Source organism: Tiliqua scincoides, chromosome 3 (genome assembly GCF_035046505.1).
Source record: "Tiliqua scincoides isolate rTilSci1 chromosome 3, rTilSci1.hap2, whole genome shotgun sequence".
NCBI classification, from domain to species: domain Eukaryota; kingdom Metazoa; phylum Chordata; class Lepidosauria; order Squamata; family Scincidae; genus Tiliqua; species Tiliqua scincoides.
In genome coordinates this window covers 72,389,337-72,415,381 of record NC_089823.1, presented here as the reverse complement: position 1 = coordinate 72,415,381, position 26,045 = coordinate 72,389,337, and the positions used below count along the sequence as shown (strand labels likewise).

General features: G+C 38.7%; 1 protein-coding gene across 4 annotated transcripts in view; it reads right to left on the bottom strand.

Moving 5' to 3' along the window:
- The window catches only part of DMD (dystrophin), a 1,248,719-nt gene that overhangs the window by 66,157 nt on the left and 1,156,517 nt on the right, over positions 1-26,045 (bottom strand). For all 4 annotated transcript variants that reach the window (XM_066619666.1, XM_066619670.1, XM_066619667.1 and 1 more), the window contains 4 exons: positions 17,533-17,607; positions 12,704-12,905; positions 8,841-8,926; positions 5,803-5,960 (listed from right to left, as the gene is read on the bottom strand). In XM_066619666.1, the coding sequence (XP_066475763.1) occupies positions 5,803-5,960; positions 8,841-8,926; positions 12,704-12,905; positions 17,533-17,607 (521 nt within the window). The remainder of the gene's footprint in view (positions 1-5,802; positions 5,961-8,840; positions 8,927-12,703; positions 12,906-17,532; positions 17,608-26,045) is intronic.

Below are 26,045 nucleotides of genomic sequence, written 5' to 3'. Positions count from 1 at the left end.
GAGCGACTAAGATGATTACTGGGCTGGGACACCTTCCTTATGAGGAAAGGCTACAGTATTTGGGCCTCTTCAGCCTAGAAAAGAGACGCCTGGGGGGGGGCATGATTGAGACATACAAAATTATGCATGGGAAGGATAAAGTGGATAGAGAGATGCTCTTTACACTCTCACATAACACCAGAACCAGGGGACATCCACTAAAATTGAGTGTTGGGAGAGTTAGGACAGACAAAAGAAAATATTTCTTTACTCAGCGTGTGGTTGGTCTGTGGAACTCCTTGCCACAGGATGTGTTGACAGTATCTGGCCTGGATGCCTTTAAAAGGGGATTGGACAAGTTTCTGGAGGAAAAATCAATTACGGGGTACAAGCCATAATGTGTATGTGCAACCTCCTGATTTTAGAAATGGGCTATGCCAGATGCAAGGGAGGGCACCAGGATGCAGGTTCTTTGTTATCTGGTGTGCTCCCTGGGGCATTTGGTGGGCCGCTGTGAGATACAGGAAGCTGGACTAGATGGGCCTATGGCCTGATCCAGTGGGACTGTTCTTATGTTCTCTACAGGGCAAGTACTGACGCAGGGCAATGGGACCAGACTGGTTCAATGGTTTTTCAGATTGCTCTTCTAGCAGCTGACTCATATGCTGAGGAAACACCAGTAATTGGACAGACCTCCAGATACTCCAGTTTTCGTGGTGGCAGCAACAATAGTACCTATGAGGTACTAAAGGCTGCATGTGAAAGTCAGAAGTATAGGGTGTGTGCCTTTTCTCTTCCCCATCACCACCCAGAGGGATGCAGCAACCTCATGGGATCACTGCAGGTGCAAACATAGCGCAAAGAATTCAGAGAGAGAGAGAGAGAGAGAGAGAGAGAACAGATGGATAGAAGAACAGATGGATGTTTACCATTCGGAAATTATCATACAATATTCCAGAGAAGTCAGTTATTTAATATCTGCATAAAGTTGCTTGGTGAAGTTCTTTTGAAGTTGGAGACAGATCATCAGTCCCTCACTGGCAAAAAGTTATTAATTGCACTCTGGGATGCATTTAGGATTTACACTTCAATACTGCCCTATTCCTACCCTTCTAGGATGATGAATCTGAAACCAGTACCTGGAGGTGGTGCTGAGCCAAATGGATGGGAGCTAGCATGGGAATCTACGCAAGGCAGAGAATGTACACAAGATATAATGCTACTAGTAAGAAGCAAGTTTGCTTATGTTTGATGAGGGCTGAGTAGGTTTGCAGTCTGAGATTTCTGTTGGATCCACTTTGCTACCTGTTAAACAGGAATTAGGGTTACCCCACTAACTGGGTAAGAGACACTTTTTCAAGTACGAGCTCCTCTTTTATTTAGCAGAGGGAGAGTAACTGGCCCTCCTAGCCCCAGCATTGTCTTTTCTAGTGGCTGTCTGCTGGTGCTGTTTTGAATCTTTTTAGATTGTGAGCCCTTTTGCGACAGGGAGCCAGCAGTTATTTTACTTTTCTCTGTAAACTGCTTTATGAACTTTTAGTTGAAAAGCAGTATACACTATTGTTGTTATTTATATTAATAATTATTAATATAATTAATATATAATATGATTAATATATATTATATATTAATTAATATTAATTAATTAATGTTAATATTAATTAATTAAATATAATTAATAAATATATTAATATAATAATATTATTATTAATAATAATAATAATAATACCAGCTGAGAAATGTGGTAGTTTTTGTGTGTACATATACGATCATCAGCCGTGTTGTCATTTTGATGTGAATAAAATAATAACCACCACCATTATAGGTCTATTACATCTCAAATACAGCTGCATCTTTATGAAAACCAAGAACCCTGCTACTGTCCTGCACTGGGCTTTGTATAAAGCTGTCCTGGAAGACAGTTAAAAAGCTGCAGCTGGAATGGAGTGTTCTATAGCCTATGTTCATGTTACAACAACACAGTCAAACCTGTTTGCAACAGGTGAACTATCTCCTGGTGAACCTTTAACTTAGCTGTACTTAGTCTCCAAACCCAGTTGGAAGTGTATGTTTAGTCAGTATAATCTTTTACAGCCCTCACTACCTTTGGGACAATCCAGAAATGCCCTGTTTGTAATCATCACTATAGACAGGGAAGGTGACAACCAGTGCGAAGTAGGGTAGTGTCCCCAATCTCCAGCACAGTGAGAAACTTTGAGTGCCTTTTCCTACTAAATTTTGGGAAGATTTTACAAAAGCCATTGTTTGCTTATTCAGGCTTGCCAAGGTATCTCTCATATCATGTTAGCTGGCTTTTTACTGTGATTGTATTAATGGTGATTATGATGTGATCTTATATTGCAGTATAATCTTAATTGTTTTTCATTAGCTATTATCTTGTGGTGATTTGAAATTTGTTCATAATGTATTTGCACGGTTGGAAACATTGGTACACTGCATTTTTTTTTTACTGTTATTCTTAGTGGTTTGCTCCTTCCTTCTGTTTCTTCCTTTTTGAAAATTGTCATAAGAAATTCTTGTGGCAGCTCTTCTAAAAAGCCTTCCGACACCTTCTTCACACATCTGAGTCAAGGAGTTTTCACTGTTAATGCAGATGGGCATGAAGGGAAGAGTTTGGTGCTGATAAACCCCTGGTAATAATTTGCAATCCTGAGAGAGCACAAGAGGCAGCAGCAACTGTGTATCAGAATCTGTGCTCCCAGCCTCTGTCAGTTAGGTACCCTGGCAACAACCTTGTCTGTCATGCACAGCAGCACAGAAATGTGATGTTTACACTAACAGGAGATAAGGAGGGGAGGAATCTCCCTGATCTTTGTTTAAAATGCAAGTCCTTGAGAGTGGTGGGGGGAGAGACATCTTGTTCTATCAACACGCATGTGCTTGCAGCCTTGGTGCTTGTAGCAATCTCTTCAAATAGCAGCAAAATGCTTCCCACTCCTACAAGTAAATTCTTTGTCCTAAAGAATGAAGGGTTTGTTCTTTCTCTGGCCGCAGTTTTGAAGTTGTTTTTCTTCCTACAAGCTTGAAGACATTTTTTTACAGGTTACTAACGTTAAAAAGAGTTGCAGAGAGGAACCTGCAAGAAAAGGCTGCTCAGTATGAAACAGAGAACTAGAATTTGTTCATTCATTTAGTTAGTTTTTTTTTTTTTGCTTTAGCTTGTCCCAAGCTCTCAAGAAAAAAATACAACAAGAAGAGAAAATCCTTTTAATATAAACATTGGGTAGAAACTGAAGTTTCTGCTGCTTTAGCGGTGGCTGCTGACTGCCAGCCCACCTAGGCACTACTGGAAAGTATTCAGATTCTGAGTTTTGAAGACCCTTTTGAGAAGTGAAGGTCCACAACTGTTAGAAGCCACCACGAATTTTGAGTGCCTGTACTGTTCCAAGATTGGAACATTGATGATGTTCTTGATTGATCTTAGACGTATGTAACTATGGTGAACCACAGAATGTCATGGTGCCCTGTGAACCTTCTAAGGCCAAGCTTACCATAGTATTCCCAACAGTTAAATAAAATATCATGATCCATGGCTACTGAGGAGTGTACAGGACAGCACTGTACACTGTCTTGTTGGCTTCTGGATGTTAGAAGTAATCTAAAAACAAGACTAGAAGCCCAGTTGGAAATGCCAGAGAGGGTAGTCTCATCCAGGAGTATCTGATTGCATTGCTGCACTGCAGCTCCAATTTGCCTAAATATCCCAGAGACTGGTGCTTTTCCAGATGAACTATGCCCCATACAGAGACTACAGGACCACTAATTGCCTTCCAAAAAGAAGAACAAAAGCCAGTGAGACACAACTTTTCGGTTGCATTATTGCTGATTTACCCAGGAGTCCGCCTCTAGGTACATAGAACACACCATCTGTAGAATATTGTCATATACATTTGAGCAAAACAATGTGAATTTTTTTTTGGGGGGGGGGAAGGAAGAATAATTTAAAGTATGACTAATAAGAAGCACATTGACATGAAACAATTCTTAGCTTCAGGAAGTAAACTGACCTGAATTTTCAACTTTTGGAGAGCCCACTCACCATACAAAAAATACTTGAAAACAAAAAAAGCAAAGTAATCTTATATAGAAACCTCAAGACTAATTATGGCCATCAGTGCTACGTGAATACTACTTGCTTTACTTCACATGCTGCAGAATAAGAAGTCTACGGAATGAAGTTAAGCAGGTCTGGAGACAGTAAAGAAATTGATCAGTGCTGTTTGGGGAAGTCACTCATATCCTTGTCATCATGCAGGAAGAGTTCATTGTTAGGGATATACAAGCTTCTCTCCATGCAGAAATTCTTATCTAAAAGTCCTTCACAATGTGATTTCACATCTGAAATGGGAATTTACAACTTAAACAGAGTTTAAAAAATGATGCCTTCGCTTCTTCCTTCCATAACACTTTCTCCAAATTACAAAACAGAAGGTCTTTTTATTCTATATTGTGATTTGCACCATCCGGACCCTTCTTAGATCTTTGAAAACAAATAGTGCTTGAGAGAGAAGAGTTCAGTTTCACACTATGCAACAATGAAAAGACAACTTTGGCTACTGAAATGCTAATTCTGACCCTTCGTTCATTGACCATTTTCAGCTTCCAATGCAGAGCTTTGCCTTCAGTGCTATCAAAGCACACTCTGTCAGAGTCACTGTTGCCATTCATAATCAATTTTGGCTTTAATGGCTGTGGAAACATACTCAGGAGCCAGATTACATTGTTATCAAGAATATCTGTATGCTATTTATATTTTCCTGTGGAATATGAATGAACAAAATGTATTTTCACAAGGAGGTTTACATAGCAAAATAAATAAATGGTTCTGTGTCCCCAAAGAGCTCAAAATCTTTAAAAACAATGTAGGAGAACACTACCATCTGCTACTGGAAAAGACACCATGTGGAATTTACAGTTGCTCTCTCCCCTGCTAAATATAAGAGGGTGCCACTTTAAAAGGTGCCTCTTTGCCCATTGTTTGGCCTTTGCATGGTTGGTTTCTTTTTGTTAAGTAACAGTGGTAGGGTTGGGTGGTTTCTATTCCAGATTAGAACCACAGCAGGAGATGGAGAAAAGTTTTAACCCTTTCCTTCCACTGCAGTACTGAACAAAAAGCATGCAAAGCCCAAACTACATGATTAACATAACCTGTAACTTGTTCTTGACGAATAAGAAGTTTAAGCAAATAAATGGAACATGGTCCAAACATTCATATGCTTAATGATTCTCTTGACAGAAGTATGCAGTTGGGGGCACTCCTGGACCACCATCTGAATCTGCTACTTCTATTCCATATGAGGTTTGCAACTGTCACCTTTTAAGAGCTGCAACTGGTCTTCCAACAATAGCTTTCTTGAAAGTCAGGCTTTACTGTATTAGAAGTTAGACGGAGCTTTGTGAGGATCAGGATTTTCCTCTGGCCTGGTTCCTTTTTTTGTGGAATGCACAAGTGACTTTAACAAGTTAGAGTTTCTTTCCTTTTAAAATATGTCATTCTGAAAAGCTTGTGGAATGTGGCTGTTTCCCCACTGCTCTAATGCTGGTAACTATATTGCTTTAACTACTTTATGTATTTGTGTTTTTAAAATGGTTTCACTATTAATGGGTTTTTATTATAACTCACATTTGGACTGAAAGACCAAGATGAAAATAGCTAAATATAGATAAAAGTAAACCCATCTTGTTCCCACCACCATTAAGATAACATATTCTGTTGCCCAAAGTACTCCTCTTCTTCTCTATACATATAAGCACAACATTTGGAACTGAAAAATAAATAGCAAGAAGTAAGGGCACACTTACAAATTGAAAACAGCTCCTAACACTGGGCTCAATGTTACTGCCACCAAAAGAAGCAACTTCACCCAGCTGCCGTGGAATCTGGATAGAGTCATGCAGAAGGAGCCCAAGACGGCGCTGGTCACAAAATCCAGTAGGACTGGCTACCTGCTTGAACAGATCTACAGGCAGGAAAACAAGACAGCAAAATCTATTAAACAATGGGAACTATCAATGCAAAGCTATTTCAAACTGTCAATCAGATAAGATTGGTAACAATCTTTTTTGCAATCTAAAAGTGCCAAACTAATAAGAAAAGGGAGGAGGCATCCTAAGGAGGATTCCTTATTACTCATTGGAATCTCTGAAAACAATTTCATTTTTAAAATGTGACTATACATATATTTTAAAAATGAAATTGCTTTCAGAGATCCCAATGATAATAATGAATCCTCATTAGGATTCCTCCTCCCTTCTCTTATTAGTTTGGCACTTCTAAATTGCAAAAAAAAAAAAAATTGTTACCAATCTTATCTGGTTGACAGTTTGAAATAGCTACTTTGCAGTACATTATTAATAAAAATTAAGAATGCTCTAGGCTTATATCTTTTTACAGTTTTTTTCACTGAAGTAAATGGGAACTACTTGCACACAAAGAGCATGTTCACAATCAGGACAAAATAGTGCAACTTACAGTAGTACAGGTGTCTCCTCATATCAGCAGATTCATTATCTGCAGTTTCACCTATCCACAGTTCCCATACACACCCTGCACTCATTAACTTCATTTTTCTTTAGTACCACTGGAATCATGCATGTTTCTTCCTTAAAAACAGAACAGTTTATTGCTTAACCTAGGAACACAAATGCAGGAGGCAGCCTACACACCAGAAGAAGGAGAGAGCAAACATTAACTGCTTCCCGTGAAGGTTTGCCATCTCCTTCCTCTAGTGTACAGGCTGCTTCCTTCATGTTGCATTCCTGGGTTAAGCAAGAAACTGTTCCATTTTTAAGGAAGGAAAGGCATGGTTCTACTGGTACTAAAGAAAAATAAAGGTAATGGGTGCACTGCATTGTTCTTTATAAAGGGTTCCTCCAAATCCATGGTTTCCATATCCACGGGAAGTCCAGAATGGAACTCTCACAAATAATGGAGGGATGCCTATATTCCACAATGATACATGCATGCAAGGTTGATTCCATTACTCTGATGCACATCAAAAGTTGTTTGAAAAATCAGAACAGTTTTTGGAAGATATTTCATGATATAAAGGACCCAACCATATGCTCAAAAGAAAAATAATTCAGGGCACAGATCTACGTTGCTCACTTGAAATGTTAACATTACATATTGTAGCACAAGTACAATTCAATTTACAGCAAACTAGTGATATTGCACATATTTTGAGAATATGTTACAGGAATTTTGTTTCCTTATAACAGGAAACAAAATCAGGTTATGATCAACTGAAATATTTATTTGGTACTACCCCAGTTACCAATACATGACCTGAATAAATCTTTCTTACTTTCAAAGCATTACAAAATAAAGTCAGTAGCACTAAAATAATTTTGCCTTATTCATGCAGCCTGTTTAATATTTTAATTTTGCACTAAGGGTGCAATTATAGAGATGCTCTAGTCATGTACATAAGTTTCCAAGTACAGCTTTGAACACCTCATTTTATTTTGCTTCCGACATCCAAATCTTGGTCAAGGCTGGTTCTAACATGCATAATCTAGGTCTCTGTTCTGTTCATAGCTCCACAGACTTTCTTTGCAGTGGAACCAATAGTGTTAAGAAATGTTAAGTAACTGGATAAATTTCAGACTTATACAGTTCTCATTTCTCATCTCTCTCTCTAAGAATAACCTAAACACGAATGAACATCATGCAAACAAAGATACTGAAAAATAATTAACAGTTATGCAACAGTAGTACAATCAACTGGGAACTTTTCTCTGAAGTAGTTCTTTTCTTCTGAGAAATCCTGCTACTTCTTTTCCAAATCAGATTATCTCAGTATGATCATTTTCGACTTCTACCTTTTAAGGCCTCAAGTACAATTTTCTAAGGCTGCAACCCTAAACACACTTTCCTCGGAGTAAGCTTCATTCAACATAATGGAATTTACTTCTGAGTAGACAGGTATAGGCACTAATTTTTATCAGAAATATTATATGGATTCAGATAGAAAGAAAATGCTAAAGATATACTTTAAATGGGCAAATGTTGTTCAAGACATACCATTTTTGAAATTCAAAAATTCTGATCATGCCCCAAACCAGTAAACACTCAGATGAACAGTCAACACTTATTTTCTCTGATATGTCCCAGTTTGAAGGTTTCAGGCAAGTAAACAAGCAAGCCTGGAATCCAGTGAATCACTTTACTACTTCCAAGTACTCAAGATGTTTTGACCCTCCATTTTCCAAACATCAGACCCACCATACCACACCATAAACCAAAGGATCTTTCAAATGTGCTCATTATGGACTATGGACTGATTTTGAAAGCTTGAAATATGCACGCCTTTAAGAAATGAAAAAAAAATAATGCAATGTTATATATGCATTGTACATTGCTCTGACCTTTGGAAAAAGGGATAAACTTTTAAATAATCACCACAATCGCAAACCCATATATATGTCTTGCATATATCAATGTATATTTGTAAATGATGCTTTATATATTTGGGCACGAACTCTGCATATACTATAGGAGCGAGCTCATGAAGACTGTGAATTAATGAAGAATAACTTTTGCATGCATACATTATGTAATTAACTTGTATCTGGGTTTTAGGCAATGTTCTAAGCAAAGAGGCTGGGTCCCCAAATAGTGGGGAAGTTACCACAATCTATTTTTATAGAAAATTTCATACGCTATGAAAAACACAATACCTTGGAAATGATAACCTGTTTGTTTGCTTAAAAACAGAAAATAAAGTGTTAGCAGCTAACAACTAAAGCATTTGCTACTATTCTAAATGCTGTTTTTGTAGTAAACAGAAAAACAAACCATCATAACAAAATCCTGAAATACATAAAACATGACTTACATCTGTACTTATCTTCCAAATGTGCTTTACACAGGGAAATTACACCAGTTTTAAAAGACAAAACTCGGATCCTTCCTGTTCGACCCCTGGTGGTATTAAACAGAGGGGGGAAAAATATAGTCAATATGCAGTTAATATGAAGCTACCGGAAATTCGGAAAAATAAAAAATGAGAATCTTAGCATGAAACATAACCACAAATAGAAAATAATGAAACAAATGTTATAACTGTACAATAATTCTTGCTTAGGTAAGCCAAGTTTCAGAACTCTACATACTACAATTTTTTAGTAAGAAGTTTCAGAATTATGACAATTTTTGGCTTATCTGTATAAGTCATGTGATTAATCCCTACAGCTGAATGTCAATTTCAAGTAGTTTGCAAACCTAGAGTGATCTCCTTATAATCTGCCTTACAGGTACTTTGCTTTTTAAAATATACACCAAAAGACATAACTGCTTCTTAAATGATTACTCATTGATTAATTAGTCACATATAGTGGTTATAGATTACATGACAAGTTGCTGCTGCTGTGTAAACAAACTGCGTATGATCCAAACACACTAGCCTTCCGTGTGGAAGGAGAAAAAATATACATGTACAAAATTTAATTATAAATTTAAATTGTACAAATATAAAATGTACAAAATTTAAAAATAAAAGTTGCTGCAGCTCATCAACATTGTCAAGATCATTAACCTTTTACCGTATGTCTCTGCATTAACAGTGGTTCTCACACATTTAGCACTGGGATCCACTTTTTAGAACGAGAATCTGTCAGGACCCCCCGGAAGTGATGTCCTGAACATAAGTGATGTCAACAAGCAGGATAATTTTTAACAACCTTAGGCTGCAATCCTACCCACACTTATCCAGGAGTAAGTCCCATTTACTATCGTTAAAAGAATATCCATAGCAGGGCTGCCCGGGAACAGGGTTAGGATCTGACACAAGTGCTGGATTATGGTTCCAGCCCCTGCCTACCTCCTGCCTGTCCATGGACCCGCCATGGGCAAGGGACTTGTGCTGGGCAAGGGCGCTGTTGGGATTATGCCCTTAATGTTCCTGAGCAATGCAATTTTTGGAATGCAACAATTTATGAACTTTCTTTGTAGACACTGGACTCCAATTAACATGAATCTCCCTTTTTTATCTACAGATGTGAACATATATATCATACAAAACCTAAGCTGGGGTCTTAAGACACATGATACAGTGAACTTGTAGAAGCCACAGATATCTGGGACTTGAGAGAAATGATCGGGGAACCCTTTATATAATGCCTTGAACTTCAAAGAAGGTGAACTATAAATGTAATCAACCACACAATCTAGGTGTGGATTTATTAAATAGGTATTAAATAGTTAAATATAATTTTCTCAATGTTTTCGCTTATTTGCACCATTGCCTTTTTATTTTTATCCCAAGATTTAAATGTGCAGGAACCAATTTGGTGTAGCACCCTCACTCAGCTTCACCAATTCAGATTGTATGTGGGGAGTTGTTTGCCTTAAAAGAGTTCCCAAAGGTAACTGAATCTCGATGCTAACATTTATCACACAAGTCTACCCATCAAATTTCAGATCCAGTTTTTAATAACATTCTTCAAAAGCCCCTACTCCCTCCCCAAAAAAGGATCACATCTTATGAGTGTTCCAGGCAGTTGCAACTTAGGCTCCTGAGGAGGACTGTGTTGGGGCAAGAAGTAGCTTGCACTCTACCAGTGCTGCGCCAGCCTAGAGTGTCACAAACATAATGTAAAGCTCAGGAGTAAGCTGAATGTCCCACCAGTGTCAGATCTGAACCTGTGGTAGCTGGAGCAGGTGAGCAGTAGGGAGAGGGATTGGCAAAGCAGGCTTACACCATATCATATGCCCCCTTCCTAAGCCTTCCTCCTCCCATATAGGTTTCTTGAACTTGTGCTTGCTATTTAGCCAGCTCAGATCTTAGAAGCCCCATTGGGCAGGCTGGCACTTTACATGGGGTATGGCTATGGTTCCCAAACTCTCTGGGAGTTCGGGAGCCACAGTAAGTCCTTGCGGGGGAGGGGGAAATGTAGCGACACAATCCTCAGGATCGCACCGCTGCCAGTGGTGCAGGGGTTTTTGTTTTACTTATGGACAAAGAAGTAGCCTTCCAGGGGTGTGAGAAGCCCCACAGAAGCCTCCCCTTCTGTCCCCTTACCCCAAGCCGACCCCAAGACTCCTAACCAGCACAGGAAATGACATAGGCTTGACCCTGCTGCACCAGTGCTGGTTAGGATTGGCCTGCCCATGAGACAGGTGCACTTCTCCCATTTCACCTATCCAGTATAAAGTGATATTCCTAGTTACTGACTTATAAACCAGAAAAACGAATGAATCACTATGAGTGAGATACACGAAGAAAATTTTGCCAGCTTAGCTGAATCAAACAGCTTTCACAGAACCCCTCAGGGACAGCAGCAGCACAAGAGGAATTGCCATGGGCCCAGTAACTAGAGGGAAGCCCACTGCTGATGCCCCCTTACCCACCTGTTGAGTGGGTCCTATCCTCTTACTGTGAATGCAGGTTTCTTTCATTATCAGTGGACTAGCAGCAACAAACAACATCATCCTAGCTGGTAGCTCCTGTCAACCATGTTCTCCCACCACAATGTCCCACTGTGTCAGGTACCACAATAAATGGAGGGGGGACACTAGAGGGCACATTGCTATAGGCCCTCCTAAACTTGGAGCTGGTCTTGCTTTGAGTGCTCCTATTTGGAGGGAAATGAGGGATATAAAACACTTCTATAAATAAATGAGAGATGGTATAAACAGATGCATCATTTCTGGCAATAATATTGGAAGATATGCCCAATATATAAAATATGCCAGATAAACAAAATTGTAAAAACTGGCGGTAAATGGAGTTAAACCTATCAAACTATTTTCCTCCTAAACACTTCTGTAAGCTGTAGTGGCATGACTGCCAATTCTCATTTGACTTTTTTGTGTACCACTCTAAACAGGAATGCTTATAAATAACTTATTTGGGGCTTTCAGTTCAAACTTATTAGTTGGGCTGAAGTGCAAAATTCCATTTATAGCTGGGTGGAAATACAGTGTGCAAGACTGCTATTTCTAGGATTAAATCAATGTTTAATAAAGAAATAACGGGCCTCTATATGGCTGCAAATTAAAAACCAACGTATAGCAATTGTGATAAATGCCGTTAAACTTTAATAACCTATTACAACACAACTAGGACAGGCTCCGATTATGGCAAGAAAGCAATCTCCTAGTGTATTTTGTAACTGAGGGAGGATGCCACTGGAGACAAGTGCAGTTCCTTATCCAAAATTTAATTGGGTGTAATTATCTTGATTAAAACTTGATGAAATATTCTCCAGGCCTGGAAGTACTCCAGTGCTGTGAACCATGTCTTTAATTGAGAATTTTTCTTTGATTAAACTAAAATCAGCTAGCTGCATTCTTTCAACTGAAGCCATACTATTTTATTTGCCTATAGAAGTAGCTGTTTATAGGAAGAGGCACCCTATGCAAAATAGGCAATGGTATGTCATGCCATGGTAAGTCTTCTTGGTGGTGATGGTGATGTGTGAATCAGGCAATGCATTCCAACAAGAAAATGCAGAAATGTCAAAGAGAGTGATTATTTAAAGAACTGGATGAAAGTGGAGAAAATGATGCTGCTTACACACCACATAGAATTGAAACCTAACTACGGGCTTCATTGATTCAGCTAAGTGCAGCCTTGACGTCATTTGCTGTATTAAGCTTGCACTTTGACCACCAGTTTTCCAGCTCTGAGCCAATCATTTTACAGCAAGGACAAAAGCTCATTATAATAAGTTATTATCGAAGTCTAGCTGCACATACGTGTCATAAACATTCAAAAGCCAGTTGAGGCACATGTCTACGCAGAGAGGGACATTGACTAGGTTATTGTGCTCTTGTTCCAGTCGATCATAAACAGTAGTCAAGCAGTTGATGATCTGAAGTATATCCATTGGCTGATCATTCTGTTTGAGGTTGTGCTGGTCCAAGGCATCACATGCAGCAGAGAGACTCAGGAGATCCACTGTATAAATAATAAAAACAGTAGCCCTAATAAGAACCACATTCAGTCTAAACAAAACAGGCATCTTAATTATCAAAGTACACCCACTGGGCTAAGCATCAGCTGAAAGACTGATACATAGCTTGAAGATTTAGCTTTTGTACTGCATTTTAATTTTCATTAATATATGTTCTTTATATAAAGTCTAACTTATTTGCATATGAAATGTTACCAAGTTGAAGAGTACTTCTTGTCCAGCAAGTTTATTTCTCAGTTGCATCCACAGGGACCATGGAAAGATGCTTTCCCTAATAGCAATTTATTAGCCAAATTGGAAATGCAGTACAATACCTTTAACATGATGCTTAAGGCTGAGTATTCTGCTCCTCTCAGACAATGAATCAATGGTAATTACCGTAGATACTCATGTATAAGTACGTGAAATTTTTGCCAAGTAATCAAGCTCCAATTCTCACTTCGCCTGATCTCCGGTCAATCGGAGGGCAGAGCCTTTCAATTCTGAAAAGTTTCCTTTCTTAAGCAGCAGGCAGGGCAGAGATCGTTTCTATGGCAACTGGGAAATTCCAGCCAAAGTTAACCTTTTAATCTCCTTCCTTCTGCTGCAGCCTGGTTCTGGTTCTGCTTGGCAAATGCTTGCAAAGCAGGTCTGGTTTTTGAAACACCAGTATGGGACCCTCCTTCCCAGGCTACAATTCAGTGCACCGTTACTTCAGAATAACACCCATGGAAAGCAGTGGGTCTACTTCTGAGTAAAAAGAGTTGCAAATATATGCAGCTGCATCTCTCGGTTGTGAACTGAATTGCACACTCCCAGTTATGTGTTATATGCTGTATGTAGAGCTTCTGGTTTAACACACCAGCCACCTTAAACGTGGAGTTGATTCATGGTTCAACCTTTCTCACTTGCATATCCCTTGGCAGCCCATTTCCATAAATTGTACCCTTCCTATTAGCAAAATGTTTGTAATTAATAATACAAGCCCTCATCTCCTCCATATGAAAGCCCAGACTTCGTGTATTCATCATATATTTTCTCTTTTCATCTGTTTGAAGAACAGAAGACTCTGCCTTTGCACTGTTTTGCACCAGAAGCGTGCTGAGAAATTCTGGGTGATTGATCACTTTCCATATTATGTTTCAGCTTTTTTACTGTGCTGGTTTTCAATCACTGGTTTATACATGAATTGATGACCAAAAACTAGCTATTGGTGGGGCTTTCACGGCCAACTAGCTACCTCCCTTCAAGGCCGTGCATTCTGGAGCACGGCCTGCCTTTTTCTGCCATTATTCCATTCTTTTTCAAGTACCCCTAAAGGTCCTGTTGAGTGTCCCTGGGAGTACATGAATATCAGGTTGGGAACCACTGGTATGTTGTTTACAGTGCACTTACTCTGATAGTGTTTACAAAAAGGTGGTGAAGACCAGAATTTAAAAATTTAAAAAAGAATAAAAATGTATCTTATGATCTTTTACTGTGTTTTTAATAAATTAGAGACTACAGTTCTTAGGTAACAATTAGTGGTAGGTTATTTTTCAGGATCCGGCCCCGGGTAAAATCAGATAAAATCAGACACCCCCCTAAGTTTAACCCCTGACTTATCTGAGGGCCATAGAAAATTCCATGATTGTTGGCTCAAAACTTGCCCTCGACTTATCTGTGGGATCGACTTATCTGCAGTGAGTGGGTCCTGCAAGGAATGGGTGGCAACCTAATTATATATGCAACTACAGATAAACAGGGGTCATTCTTTTTTTTGAAAGGATTTCTATGCTAATAAGCAACAGTATCTTGTTGCTTGCATGAGACACCACTTAATGCACCCATTAATGATGGGTAAGAGAAGCAGAGGGGTGAAAAGATGCTTTACTTTAGAAAATTATTGAACAAACTGCAAGACAGCTTTACTCTGGGAAATGAACCCTATGCTTCAGTGTTGTGTGGAAGACATCCTTTCTCCACAAAAGCATGTATGCATTAAGGCTTCTAAAACTTTTTAGAGGCCAGAGGCTGCTGCCTGATTTATAAATGCCAAGGGTTGTGGCTATAATGGTGACTGAGTAGCAGTGCTCCTGCCCAAAAAGTAGCATCTTGCTTCACCCTTAATGCACATAGCCTAAACTGCCCTGCCAGTTTCGCAAACCACAAAAAATTGGGGCATAATCCACTGTTGGGTCCAGGACCCACAGTTTGAGAACTACTGTTCTCAATTAAGATAATTAAGGCATTATCACTTTTACCATTTAGCTTAACTAGCCACCTGCACATCTACAGAAGACAGATATATGTATTACTCAGGGGTGGCAGAACAAAATTAAAGCTCCTGTGCTATACATGGAGGTTGGAAAGTTCACAGTTTTGCACTCTCATTTAAATGTTGCAAAGTGTTCCAAAATAAGCAGATTCCTTTCCTTGTTGCATTGATTTGATGAAATGAACAGAACATTATTTGAACACTCCTAAACATGTCTACGTACAACTCAGTAAGATTTACTGCAGTAGTGGACTTACCCCTCCCTGCTCCCAAGGCAAAGGTCTGAGATGCCGCGCAAAGCTGCTCCTCCTAACTTTCTAGTGCAACGGAGCCTTGCATGACCTTCAGACCAACTAGGGAAGTGCTCTGACACTTTGTTGCGGTCTTAAACTGCACTTCTGGAAAACTTGAAGTACAGTTTCCGACTGCATCGGGAGCCTCAATGAAGCTTCCCGTGCGGTCCTAGAGGTGCATGGACTTGGCGCCCAGGGCATTTGCCCAGCGCTAGGTCTGTTGCTGTATGTTGCATAGAGTTACAACCTAATGATATGTTTGCATGTACAGTACAGAACAAATCATAGGCCACAATCCTATGCTTACTTTCCTAGGAATAAGTCGCACTGAATTAAGTGAGAGTTATTTTTGAGTAGAGGTGCATAGCATTGCACTATTAGGACTTCAATGATAGTAGGACCTACTACCAAGTTAAGTTTTTTTAAAAAAATGACTGAAGACTCAATCTCCTCCTGCAAACAATCCTTGTGTTTTATAGCATGAAAACATCCAATGAACTTCTGTATCTTTTTTTTCCCATTTCCCAATATCAACAATCAAGATTAAAGCAATTATTGTACTGGAAGTTCATTAGGAGCAACAAGGCTGCATAAATAAACTTGGTTAAAAGTAATGATGTAAAAGAATGTTTAATGATTGCAGTTTTGTGCTTTCTATTTAAAAAGAACAATTCCTTGCAAGACAAACACTGTTAGACAGACATCTCAAACTACTTTGAAACAGGCATGAAGAATGCACCGAGGTATTTAGCACAGGTGGCACATCGGGTAATATCATTCAAAACTGTAAAACACCAACTTGGCCCTCAGTAAACCTGCCAGTAAAGACAAAGGGTCCCATAAAAGTTTTAAGATTGCTTGGGGGGGGGGGGTGGCATGACAGAAGTAGACAGTCATCCTAATTAACCAAAACATTACAAGAATGTTGACATTTTTATCAGTTCTTATACCCTCACTTTTACAATGGTTTTGTATATGGCATTTTCCACAGCATGCCACTCGTACACATTTATGCTTCTATATTCACAACTGTTAATTCTATAACCAATGGCATAGGTTTTTACCCATCCTATTTTTACATCAAAGGGTGGCTCTTACACAAAATTGTTCAAGTTGAACAGATATTGTTGCCCACCTAGACAGAAAAATTGGTCAAAACTATGCTAGTCCAGAAAAATATGCTGTTCCCAAATACGTGTACAATGATACAATAAGCAACCTAATTGCATGAGTGACTTTGCAAGAACAGAAAGACACATAACTATTATTACTTATTTTGCTGCAGCTCTGACATTTAAAAAAAAATGAAATTTTAATTGTACAGTGGGCCTGCTATATCAGGGAACTCCTTGGATAATGAGGATAATGAGATAATGATAACAACCCCTGTACTCTGAAAAACCCAAATCCCAAGATGTGTTAATTATTTATATTTTTTTAACTGTCATAGGAGAAAACCACAGAATGTAAGAGGCAACAGGATGTAAGAAATGACAACTACATAGCATTCAAGTCCAGCAAACACTGCACAAATTAGCAGGTGTCAGGAAAAATTGAGTAAGATCTAAATGAAATGCACCTCCTACCTAGAAACCATAATTTTCATTGAATATTTTGGCTAGTTGAACAGAGCCACAAAACTCAAGTGGAGAAACTTCACTTTGATTCTTATTTCTTAAAAAAAAAAACTTCCTAGACTATGATTTTGAAAACTATGCATTAATTGTCTGCATATTTTCAAGGAGGAGGGTTATCAAGCAGACATAAATGTATTAGACCACACAGACGACCAGAAGTGACAACCATGATACAGAAGGGTGTAAGACATCTGAAGTTCCTTTATTGTTGTTTTCATGACTTTTGTGCTGCCGCCTCTGGTTTTTTTGCCATTTTATTGCTGCATTGTTTTATACTGTTTTTAAAAAATTGTACTTAATTTTATGTAAGCCACCTTGGACATCCATGGCAGTGGGGGAAATAAAGGGTAAAAATATATTGATTAATTATAAAAAGCAAAGTGAATTAGCTCCTTCCATCATTTTTGAAGAACACCCAAATAATATAGGAAAGTAAAACACTCACAACAAAGAGCTTTCTGTAGTCTTCGGAGCTTCATGGCAGTTCTATATGCTGAGAATCTTACATTGTTCAGGTCAGCTAAGAGGTGGATAAAATGGGGGGGGGGAAGAGAGAGTAGGAAATCAATTATTCATCATTGGGCAATTGAATTTGATAAATACACAAGCAAAATATTCATTTTAAATATAAACTGAATGCATCTTCCTTTTTCATCTATATGTTTGGAAATCAACAATTTCAAACCATCCTTAATAATAATGTCACTGTGCTGTTATAGGGCATGTCTTACACATGAAGGGCACGTCTCGCCAAAGTACCTTTAAGTCTCATTGATAGCTAGAGGTAAATTTAGCATCTTTTTAATACATCTACATTGACTCTGGATAAGTGGAGAGTTCTGAATTATGCCTCAAAAATAACATCTTGCACTACTGCAAGACTACTAAGTTGTGGTCACTTCAAGGCGGCAAGGATTGGGAATTCGTCTGCTTAAACAACACAACAGGAACCAGACTGCTTATTATACTGCTTGGAAGGGAAGAAGAAAAGAACTTTAAAGCGAAAGAAATGTGGACTCTTGCCAGGTGTTGCATGTGGGAACTAAACATGATGATGCAACAGAGAATAATGCCAGTGCCCCTTTCACCTAGTTCTGTTCTTTCATGGCTGCAGCAGATTCTTCCTAAATCTACTGCTACAGCTTATATAAATAACCTAACTTTTAAGGTCTCCCTTTGAAGTTACAATGAATGGAACAATAAGAGAAAATAAGGAAGCTGGAAGCTAAGAAAACTCGCTCATTCAAGTAAAGGAATATTAAAAGTGAAGAAAGACGCATGACAATCTTTTTCCTGAAATACTGTAACATCCCATTTTTTAAAAAACGGAAAAAGAAATCACTTTAAAAAATCAACATAGCAAAAACATTATTCTTCTGTAAGGAGCTGCATGGAAGTAGATGGTCGTTTGCTATCTGTGTGTTACAAATTATCTTTCAACATTTGCCCCTTACAATATGCCAACACACACAAAATATGCATCTGCAGTGATCAGATTGTACTGTGGCTACAATACAGTGGAGCACACTGGTTCTTTTTACAGCAAGGAATGAGCAGGTGCTAAAAATAGAAGTTTAGCTAAAAGATATAGAACCATCATACCTGACAATAGCATTCATAAACCAAGAGCACAATCCAAACGAAGAAATTTTCCAGCATAGCAGTCCCTGCGCTGATGGAGGGTGTTGCAAACATGCCATAAGGCACATTTATGCATCTGAAGAGTAAGCATGCTGGTGAGGAGGCATGCGCTGCCCTGCTGACATTGCATCCAAATCTTTTGCCTGTGAGAGCCTGTCGTGTCTGGCAACACAGGAGTGGCAGAGGGTGTATCAGAGGTGGGCAGAGAGCATTTTGAGGTGAAGGGGGTGGAAAAGGGAGGGCATGGTTCAGGCCTGGGAGGGGACAGGATTGGCGGAGTAGGCCTCCACTGTATCCTCACCCCTTCCCAGGCCTGCTGGCATTACATGGGGCCGCTCTGGCTTGCACCTGCTATTTAGCAGGTAAAGTAGTCCAATAGGGTAGGCTGGGGTGTTACTTGGGGTAAGAGGAAAAATACCGAGGAGATCTCTAGTCTGCTCTGAAGCTGCACTGGCTACATCAGAGGCTGTGCAGCTGTGCTGCACCAGTGCAGTTAAGGACTGGGCTGCCCGCCTTAAATCTCAGTTCTAGTGTTACTGTTCCAGTAAGATAAGGATGAACAACAAATAAAAATTAGTTTCTTCTTATTACATAGTATGCTTTCTTAATATTCTTTCCTCAGTTCCCCCCCCCCCATTGCATTCTGTTTCCTACATCTTATTTTGGATGAAGCATAGAAAAGTGCAACGAAAGAATGTACTGTAACTTCCCTGCCCTTATCCAACTGATTTTGAAAGTAGCATAAAATATTCTCCTCTCTCTATTCAGCTTACAAACAGGTAAACATCTGATTACACAGAGTGCAACGGGAAATTCATCTTGAATACCAACAAAAATGCTTTCTCTAATTGATAGGATGCTATTGGCCTTCAACATTTATTTGCTGTATTCCTGCTATTAATATTTTCATGTAACTTCCTAATGAGCTGCTCATTAATGCATTTTTCTGGCATTCTTCTTTCCTTCCAGTTCTGCCTCAATAGTGACAGACCTACAAACCTTGATGTGGCTTGGAATAAACTGCGGAATTTAAACAAAGACACTTTATCTATCCTGAAAGTAAATTAATAAAGCATTCTTTTGCCAAGACATTTTGACTTCAATTTCATTGTGTAGACTTGTAAGAAAAGAAGTACTCTTATTCTGAAAAGCGTGCTTCAATTAAGAAGAGAGAGAAAAAGCAAGATTGTTATGTTATAAATGAGACTCAGAAGTGAACAACACAGTTTAGCATGTAAATAGCATCTGGTGAAAGAAAAAAAAAAACTACCCCCAAATGCTTTTTAAAAGTAATGTAAAAGACATTATTGGAACAAGTAAACTCAGAAAAACTTTACACAAAGGCATCAATTAGTTTGCATATGTGCATTAATAATATATCTGGATAGAAAGCCTCCTAATTTTTGGTTCTTCAAATGCAAAAGCCTACCATTTTCTCCATTACTTAATCCAATTTCCTTCCTGAAGTCTACTTATCTCCCTTTTGGGGGAATCTAGATACTACAACCCCCTTTGTTGCTGGATCTAAGGAAGCATATCTTACAGTACATCAACAATACCTCACCTCAAATGCATGCATTTTTAAAGTGTCTTTCACCATAAACTTTCTAATTTCAGATATTTCTTCTATATAAAATATGTCGAACAACATCTGATAACTTTACATGAGAGTGCCCAAATTACACAGCAGAAATCTTCTGTTCATATTTTCAACTTTGTTCATCAGGGAACACAGAGATATTCAGGCAAAGTGAATTGCTTTTTCCATATACATGATTGAAAACGGGTCATCTGCAAAACTTTAAAATGCAGGAATTGTCATATTAACATTCTCTCAGTATGCCCTGCTCCACCACAAATATAAAATTATAATCTCTTGCCACTGTTGTTCTCAAACCACTTCTTAAAAAGGATAGCACTGGCAAGGAGAGCCACCTTTCCCATTATAAGACAGGCAAAAATTAAACCAGTGCAATATTCCATTACTATATCTACAAGCTGGAGATAACTGCACTGGATGAATATCTTCTTTCGTAGTTGTTAAAAGAACAGAGTCCCTTCCAGCAGGCGCAGAGAGATACACACAGAGAGAGAGAGAGAGAGAGAGAGAGAGAGAGAGAGAGAGAGATGCAAGTCTATCCACAGCATCATTAACAGTGTATCTGCATATTTCGAAGATTCAATCAAGTTCAGCTATACTCTCCACAAGCTCTGAGCAGCCATTCTAGTTGAAAGAGAGGACATAATCCAAGAACAATTTACTTATTTGTAAGATGCACAGACAAAACCAAAACACTAAACAGAATTGAATGCTTGATGTCAAACTTCTGCTGACAAAGCAAGGAAAGTATTAATATGAATTGGAACTATGCAGGTGGACCAAACACAAGTTTGCATTACACAAAACCTTACATACCAGTGATACATTCCAATGTGCTTCCATACAGGGTTGCAAGTCAAGCTTTCTGTTAATGCAGCTAAGAGTTCAGTTGTTGTGAAAGGATGAACAGTCAGAAACAATGTTAAATATAAAGAGTAATATCATTTGACAGCAAACCTCAAAAGGATGCATTCTGAAGTGAATGGAACTGCTTGAGGACTGCAGCAAAATAGAAATTATTCAGAAAAGTACCTTTCCAGGTGAAGAGATGATTCAATAGAATAAACAACATTATATTTTGGAGATAGCGGTAGATATGCATCATTTTCTTTAGGATTTATTATTAACAGTATTTTATTCAAAACAACAAGTATTCAAAACAATGACATCCTTCCTGGGTGAGCACACATTTGTTTTTAAGGTCATGCACTGGAACACTTTAAATCACCTTAAAACATGTGATCTTCAAAACAACCCACAATTTATTATTATTATTATTAAGAATACAGTACTCCTAAGCGGCTTTTTTTTCTCCCTCCACCACTCCTGTTTCCTGTTAAGCAACGTATTAGGCCTTTTCAATATTATTTGTGTGCACATTGTTGCATGTAAGCAATACAAAGTTTAATCAGAAGGGACTCTAGAGCCTTCAAAAAGGACAAGGAGTCTATTAGGAAGTTACCAAGAAATCTGTGCAATTATAAACTGTACCCCAGCAATCCTCACTAATTGCTAGGTATCCCTTTTCTTGCAAAACAGATCCTGCTATCAGCACTAGGCAGGGCCTTGGGCTATTGCAGTCTAGTCTAGACTGGGAAAGTGGTCTTTTTAAGCTCAGCATCCTCAATGTCAGCAGTCTATCTTCTTGGAAACTGGATACACTGCCCTGTCAACCAGGTAAGGCAGAAGTCAGCTCCTGGCACTTCTACTAAGCCTGACCAATCCATAGGCATCATACTGCCTGCCAATTACATGAACTGATGCTGTACATTCCTTTTCCTTTGTGTCTCAGCATAGGCAGCATATGGTAGCTCAGTGTGGTAGCCCCAGCCTCAAATCATAAGTTCAGCCCTAAATCTTCCGGACACAAAGAGAAGTCTTTTCAATCCCCTGTTTGCCATTAATTTTCTAGAGTCTTTAGGCAGCAGATAGCTACTCAGAGCTATGAAGTGCGAAGCTTCTATCTGAAAAGTTATTCCTTCTAAGAACAATGCACATAATGGGGTCAAGCACAGAAGGCATTCAGTGAAGCCTTACACATGTGCATCTCAATCAAAATCCACTCAAAGCCCAAACTGCCTGAATATTTTCCCCAAAATAAAGTTCAAATCTGTCTTCTGGTTAAATGTTAATATTCATATGAGGATAAGATGAGAAGCATTCAATTATTCAACATCTTTTCAGAAACATCTGTATTTTAAATAGTAGAATATTTACTAATATTAAGCATCTGACATGAAGAACTTGTCACTCTTACTATTACCGCATGACTATTAACTGCACTGATTGCAACATACCAAACTTTCACAGTCCTTGCTGAAAAAACCAACTCAGTCAACAGTTGTATCTATTAAGAGTCCTGGTTGACTGTTTAAATGATGTTTAATTGAATCATAGACTATCTACCATTACATACAATGTTATGCAATCATTTACTTAAAAAAAACAAAACCTTGCACTGAGCTGGCATCTCATCCATCAACCCTTTCTCTCGTAAGATGCCTGTACAATTAGATGTTTAAGATGGTTCAACATTGATTTGCCAAATGCTGCTTACTGAACACACTTGGTATATTTAAAAATAATAAAATATAATTAGTGAGTAGCAGTGGTTCTTTTCTGGTGAGATGTGGTTGTACAGAGCCACATTAGAGAGAATCAGTGGACCAGATTCCCACTGAGTCAGGTTGAAACAGGATAAATCAGACACTGTCCAATATCTATTGATCAGTCAACAGCATACTGGGTATGCTGGGTAAGTGAAACACTTACTTGGTAAGTGAAACAGATTGCAATAAGAATTCATTACAACATAAACACTCTCGCCAATTTACAAGACTTTAATGACACTGGTACATAATAAGACTATGGCAATATTATCTGCATCTGATAATAATTTCGTGTTCAAAATTAACTACGCGTACAAAGTGCTATGTGTTATTTTTGTTCCCAATATGATAACGTTTTAAGCTACATGTGTGCGTTCTGGTTGCTGGAACATTTGCACTGTCCTTGGGAATGTGATCTGCCCACACTGAAAAAGGATGTATCAGGTGTGGACTGATATTTTATATAAGACTTGTAACCATCCAATTTCAGTCTGGCCTAAAGTCATAGACTTGTATGATACACGCTTTCAGGATACTGAAAGCACACGATGTATATTTCCTGTTAAAATAAAAGTTTGCTTTACATCCAGAGGCCATCCTATAATACTTTCCAGGGAGTAAGTACCAGTGAACACAATGGGACTTACATCTGAGAAGGTATGCCTAGGATTACATTGACGGTTCGATAAAAGATAGTTCCAAGGCTTCCAGAAACACTGTTCTGCTGGTTGTAAGATGGTGCAATTACTAACTGGCAAAAGGACATAATTCCTCAAAAACTACTGAATGTGAAAGTTCCTACCAACAAGATAAGAATCATGGAGAAAAATGACTTAATATCTCAACTTAATATCTCTACTTATTGTACGTAGACTACATGTTTGTGTTAGCTGGTTGGGATTCCCTTTAACAGCAAAGCTAAACTATGCACAATTTAAATGTGTGCATGTATTTATAAATAAGTAAACACACAAAAGTGAACTATGGTCTTTTTTCCTCTTCAACAGAATTGGCAAGCATGTCGTATACGAGAGAAAGGGTTGATGGATGAGATGACAGCTCAGTGCAAGGTTTTGTTTTTTTAAAATAAATGATTGCATAACATTTTACTCTAGACTTACAAGAACATATTATCCAAAAAGACGCAGAGGTACATCTCTAGTAGAATATTATTTCTCAAACTGTGGGTTGGGACCCACTAGGTGGGTCACAAGCTGATTTCAGGTGGGTCCCAATTCATTTCTATTTTTAACATATTAGACTTGATGCTACCATGATATATGACTGCATTTGGGGAAATGTTACAGACCTGTACTTCTAACAAGCTATTATAAATATTATTTTAACAATGATAGTAAATGAGACTTCTGGGTAACAGCCCAAGCCTATGCATGTCTACTCAGAAGTAAGTTTCATTAAAGCCAATGGGGCTTACTCCCAGGAAAGTGTGGATAGGATTGGGCTGTGAGTGTGGTTAGGATTGTAGCCTAGGATTATTAAAAATCATCTTGCTTGATGATGTCACTTCCAGTTATGACATCACTTCCGGTGGGTTCTGACAGACTGTCATTCTTAAAAGTGGGTTCTGGTGCTAAATGTGTGAGAACCACTATAGTAGAAGAATGGAAATCACTGATAAACACCATTTTGAGTGTTCAAAGAAAAACTTAAAAGACAAGTCTTTTCTTTTACAGAAAAAATGGTACTCCCAGATATTTTATTGTGCGATAGATATCTATAATAAAATAACAGAAACATGGGGAACATTGCTAGAGAAAGACTTTAGGTAAAACGATGCTGGAATACTAAACTAAAAGGAAGTCTGGGAGAAAGAAATGATCTATTCATTCCATGGCCACAATCTAGCACAGAGTTCAACTTTATGCTGGACTATGGTCACTATGTTCTAGCTTTTGATAATAGTATCTGAAATGCATTTGGGGATGTGGAGGTGCTGAAAAGGTATAAGGAAAAAAAGTGAGAATGTGACACATTTTTTTTCAGTTCAGCCACCTCAGAACTTTGCTCTCCAGTCCAGGGCGAACATTCATGCAATTGGGTTAATGCTAGGCTTTAAAGAGGAACATTTCAATTTGACTTAAAAATAGAAGTTCATAGCCTCACTCAGAGCAACAAGCATGTATACACATGCAACAATCCTAAAGGAGTGATATTATGCAGATTTTTCAAGTGTGTGAGGCAGCCTTAACCAAACTTTCCTCTCTCTTTCCACCCCCCCTTTCTTTATATTCAAAGAAGACAAAGCTATAGAATTTAGAAACATGGACCAGGATGCAGTATATTACAGTGGCAAGACTCCATACACTGTCTTTACCATTTTACAGTGGTGAATTCAGAGGAAATCCAAATAACTGAAATGGATATGTCAACATTCAGGGTTGCATCCAGCTGCTACAATTACTGTTTACAACAGCACAAGTTTTTCCAGGAAAAAGCTCATCCATTCATTATACTAGGAGATTGATAGTATTAACATAACATTAAGACACAACAGTGTACATTTTACTGATCCATTGTCACACAGAGCTATGATGCAGTTTATAAGGGTTGAGAGATAATTTGTTTATACCTCTGATATAGACTGATTACTTATATTCACTGCGGCACATTCTGTATGTGAATTCTAAGAAAACTTCTTCCTCCCTGACCAATGGCATGGTTAATAAAACTACAGGTGGTGCCTTGTATTTGCAGGGGATCCGCTCCCAGACCCCCCCATAACAAAAACCGCTAATCATCAAATTAGCCCACCAAGGCTCCAAATACAACCAGAGCCTTGCTCCAGTCGCGTATGGAGCCCTTCTGAGCCTCGGAGAGGCCAAGCACGGCCTCTTGGAGGCTCTGAATGCCACCGGAACCTAACGCGACTTCCGGTTTTCAGTGAAACCATAAGCTGCGTTAGCTCCAGGTGGCATTCTGAGCCTTGGAGAAGCTGCACATGGTGATCACAGCCTCTCCAAGACTCGGAAAACCTCCCAGACTCAACTGGAACAAGGTTCCAATCCTGTCCGGGAGCTCTTCGGGGAGGGGGTGATCCAGGAATTCAGCATCCATTATAAAACAAATCCACGGATACAGAGGCCTTAT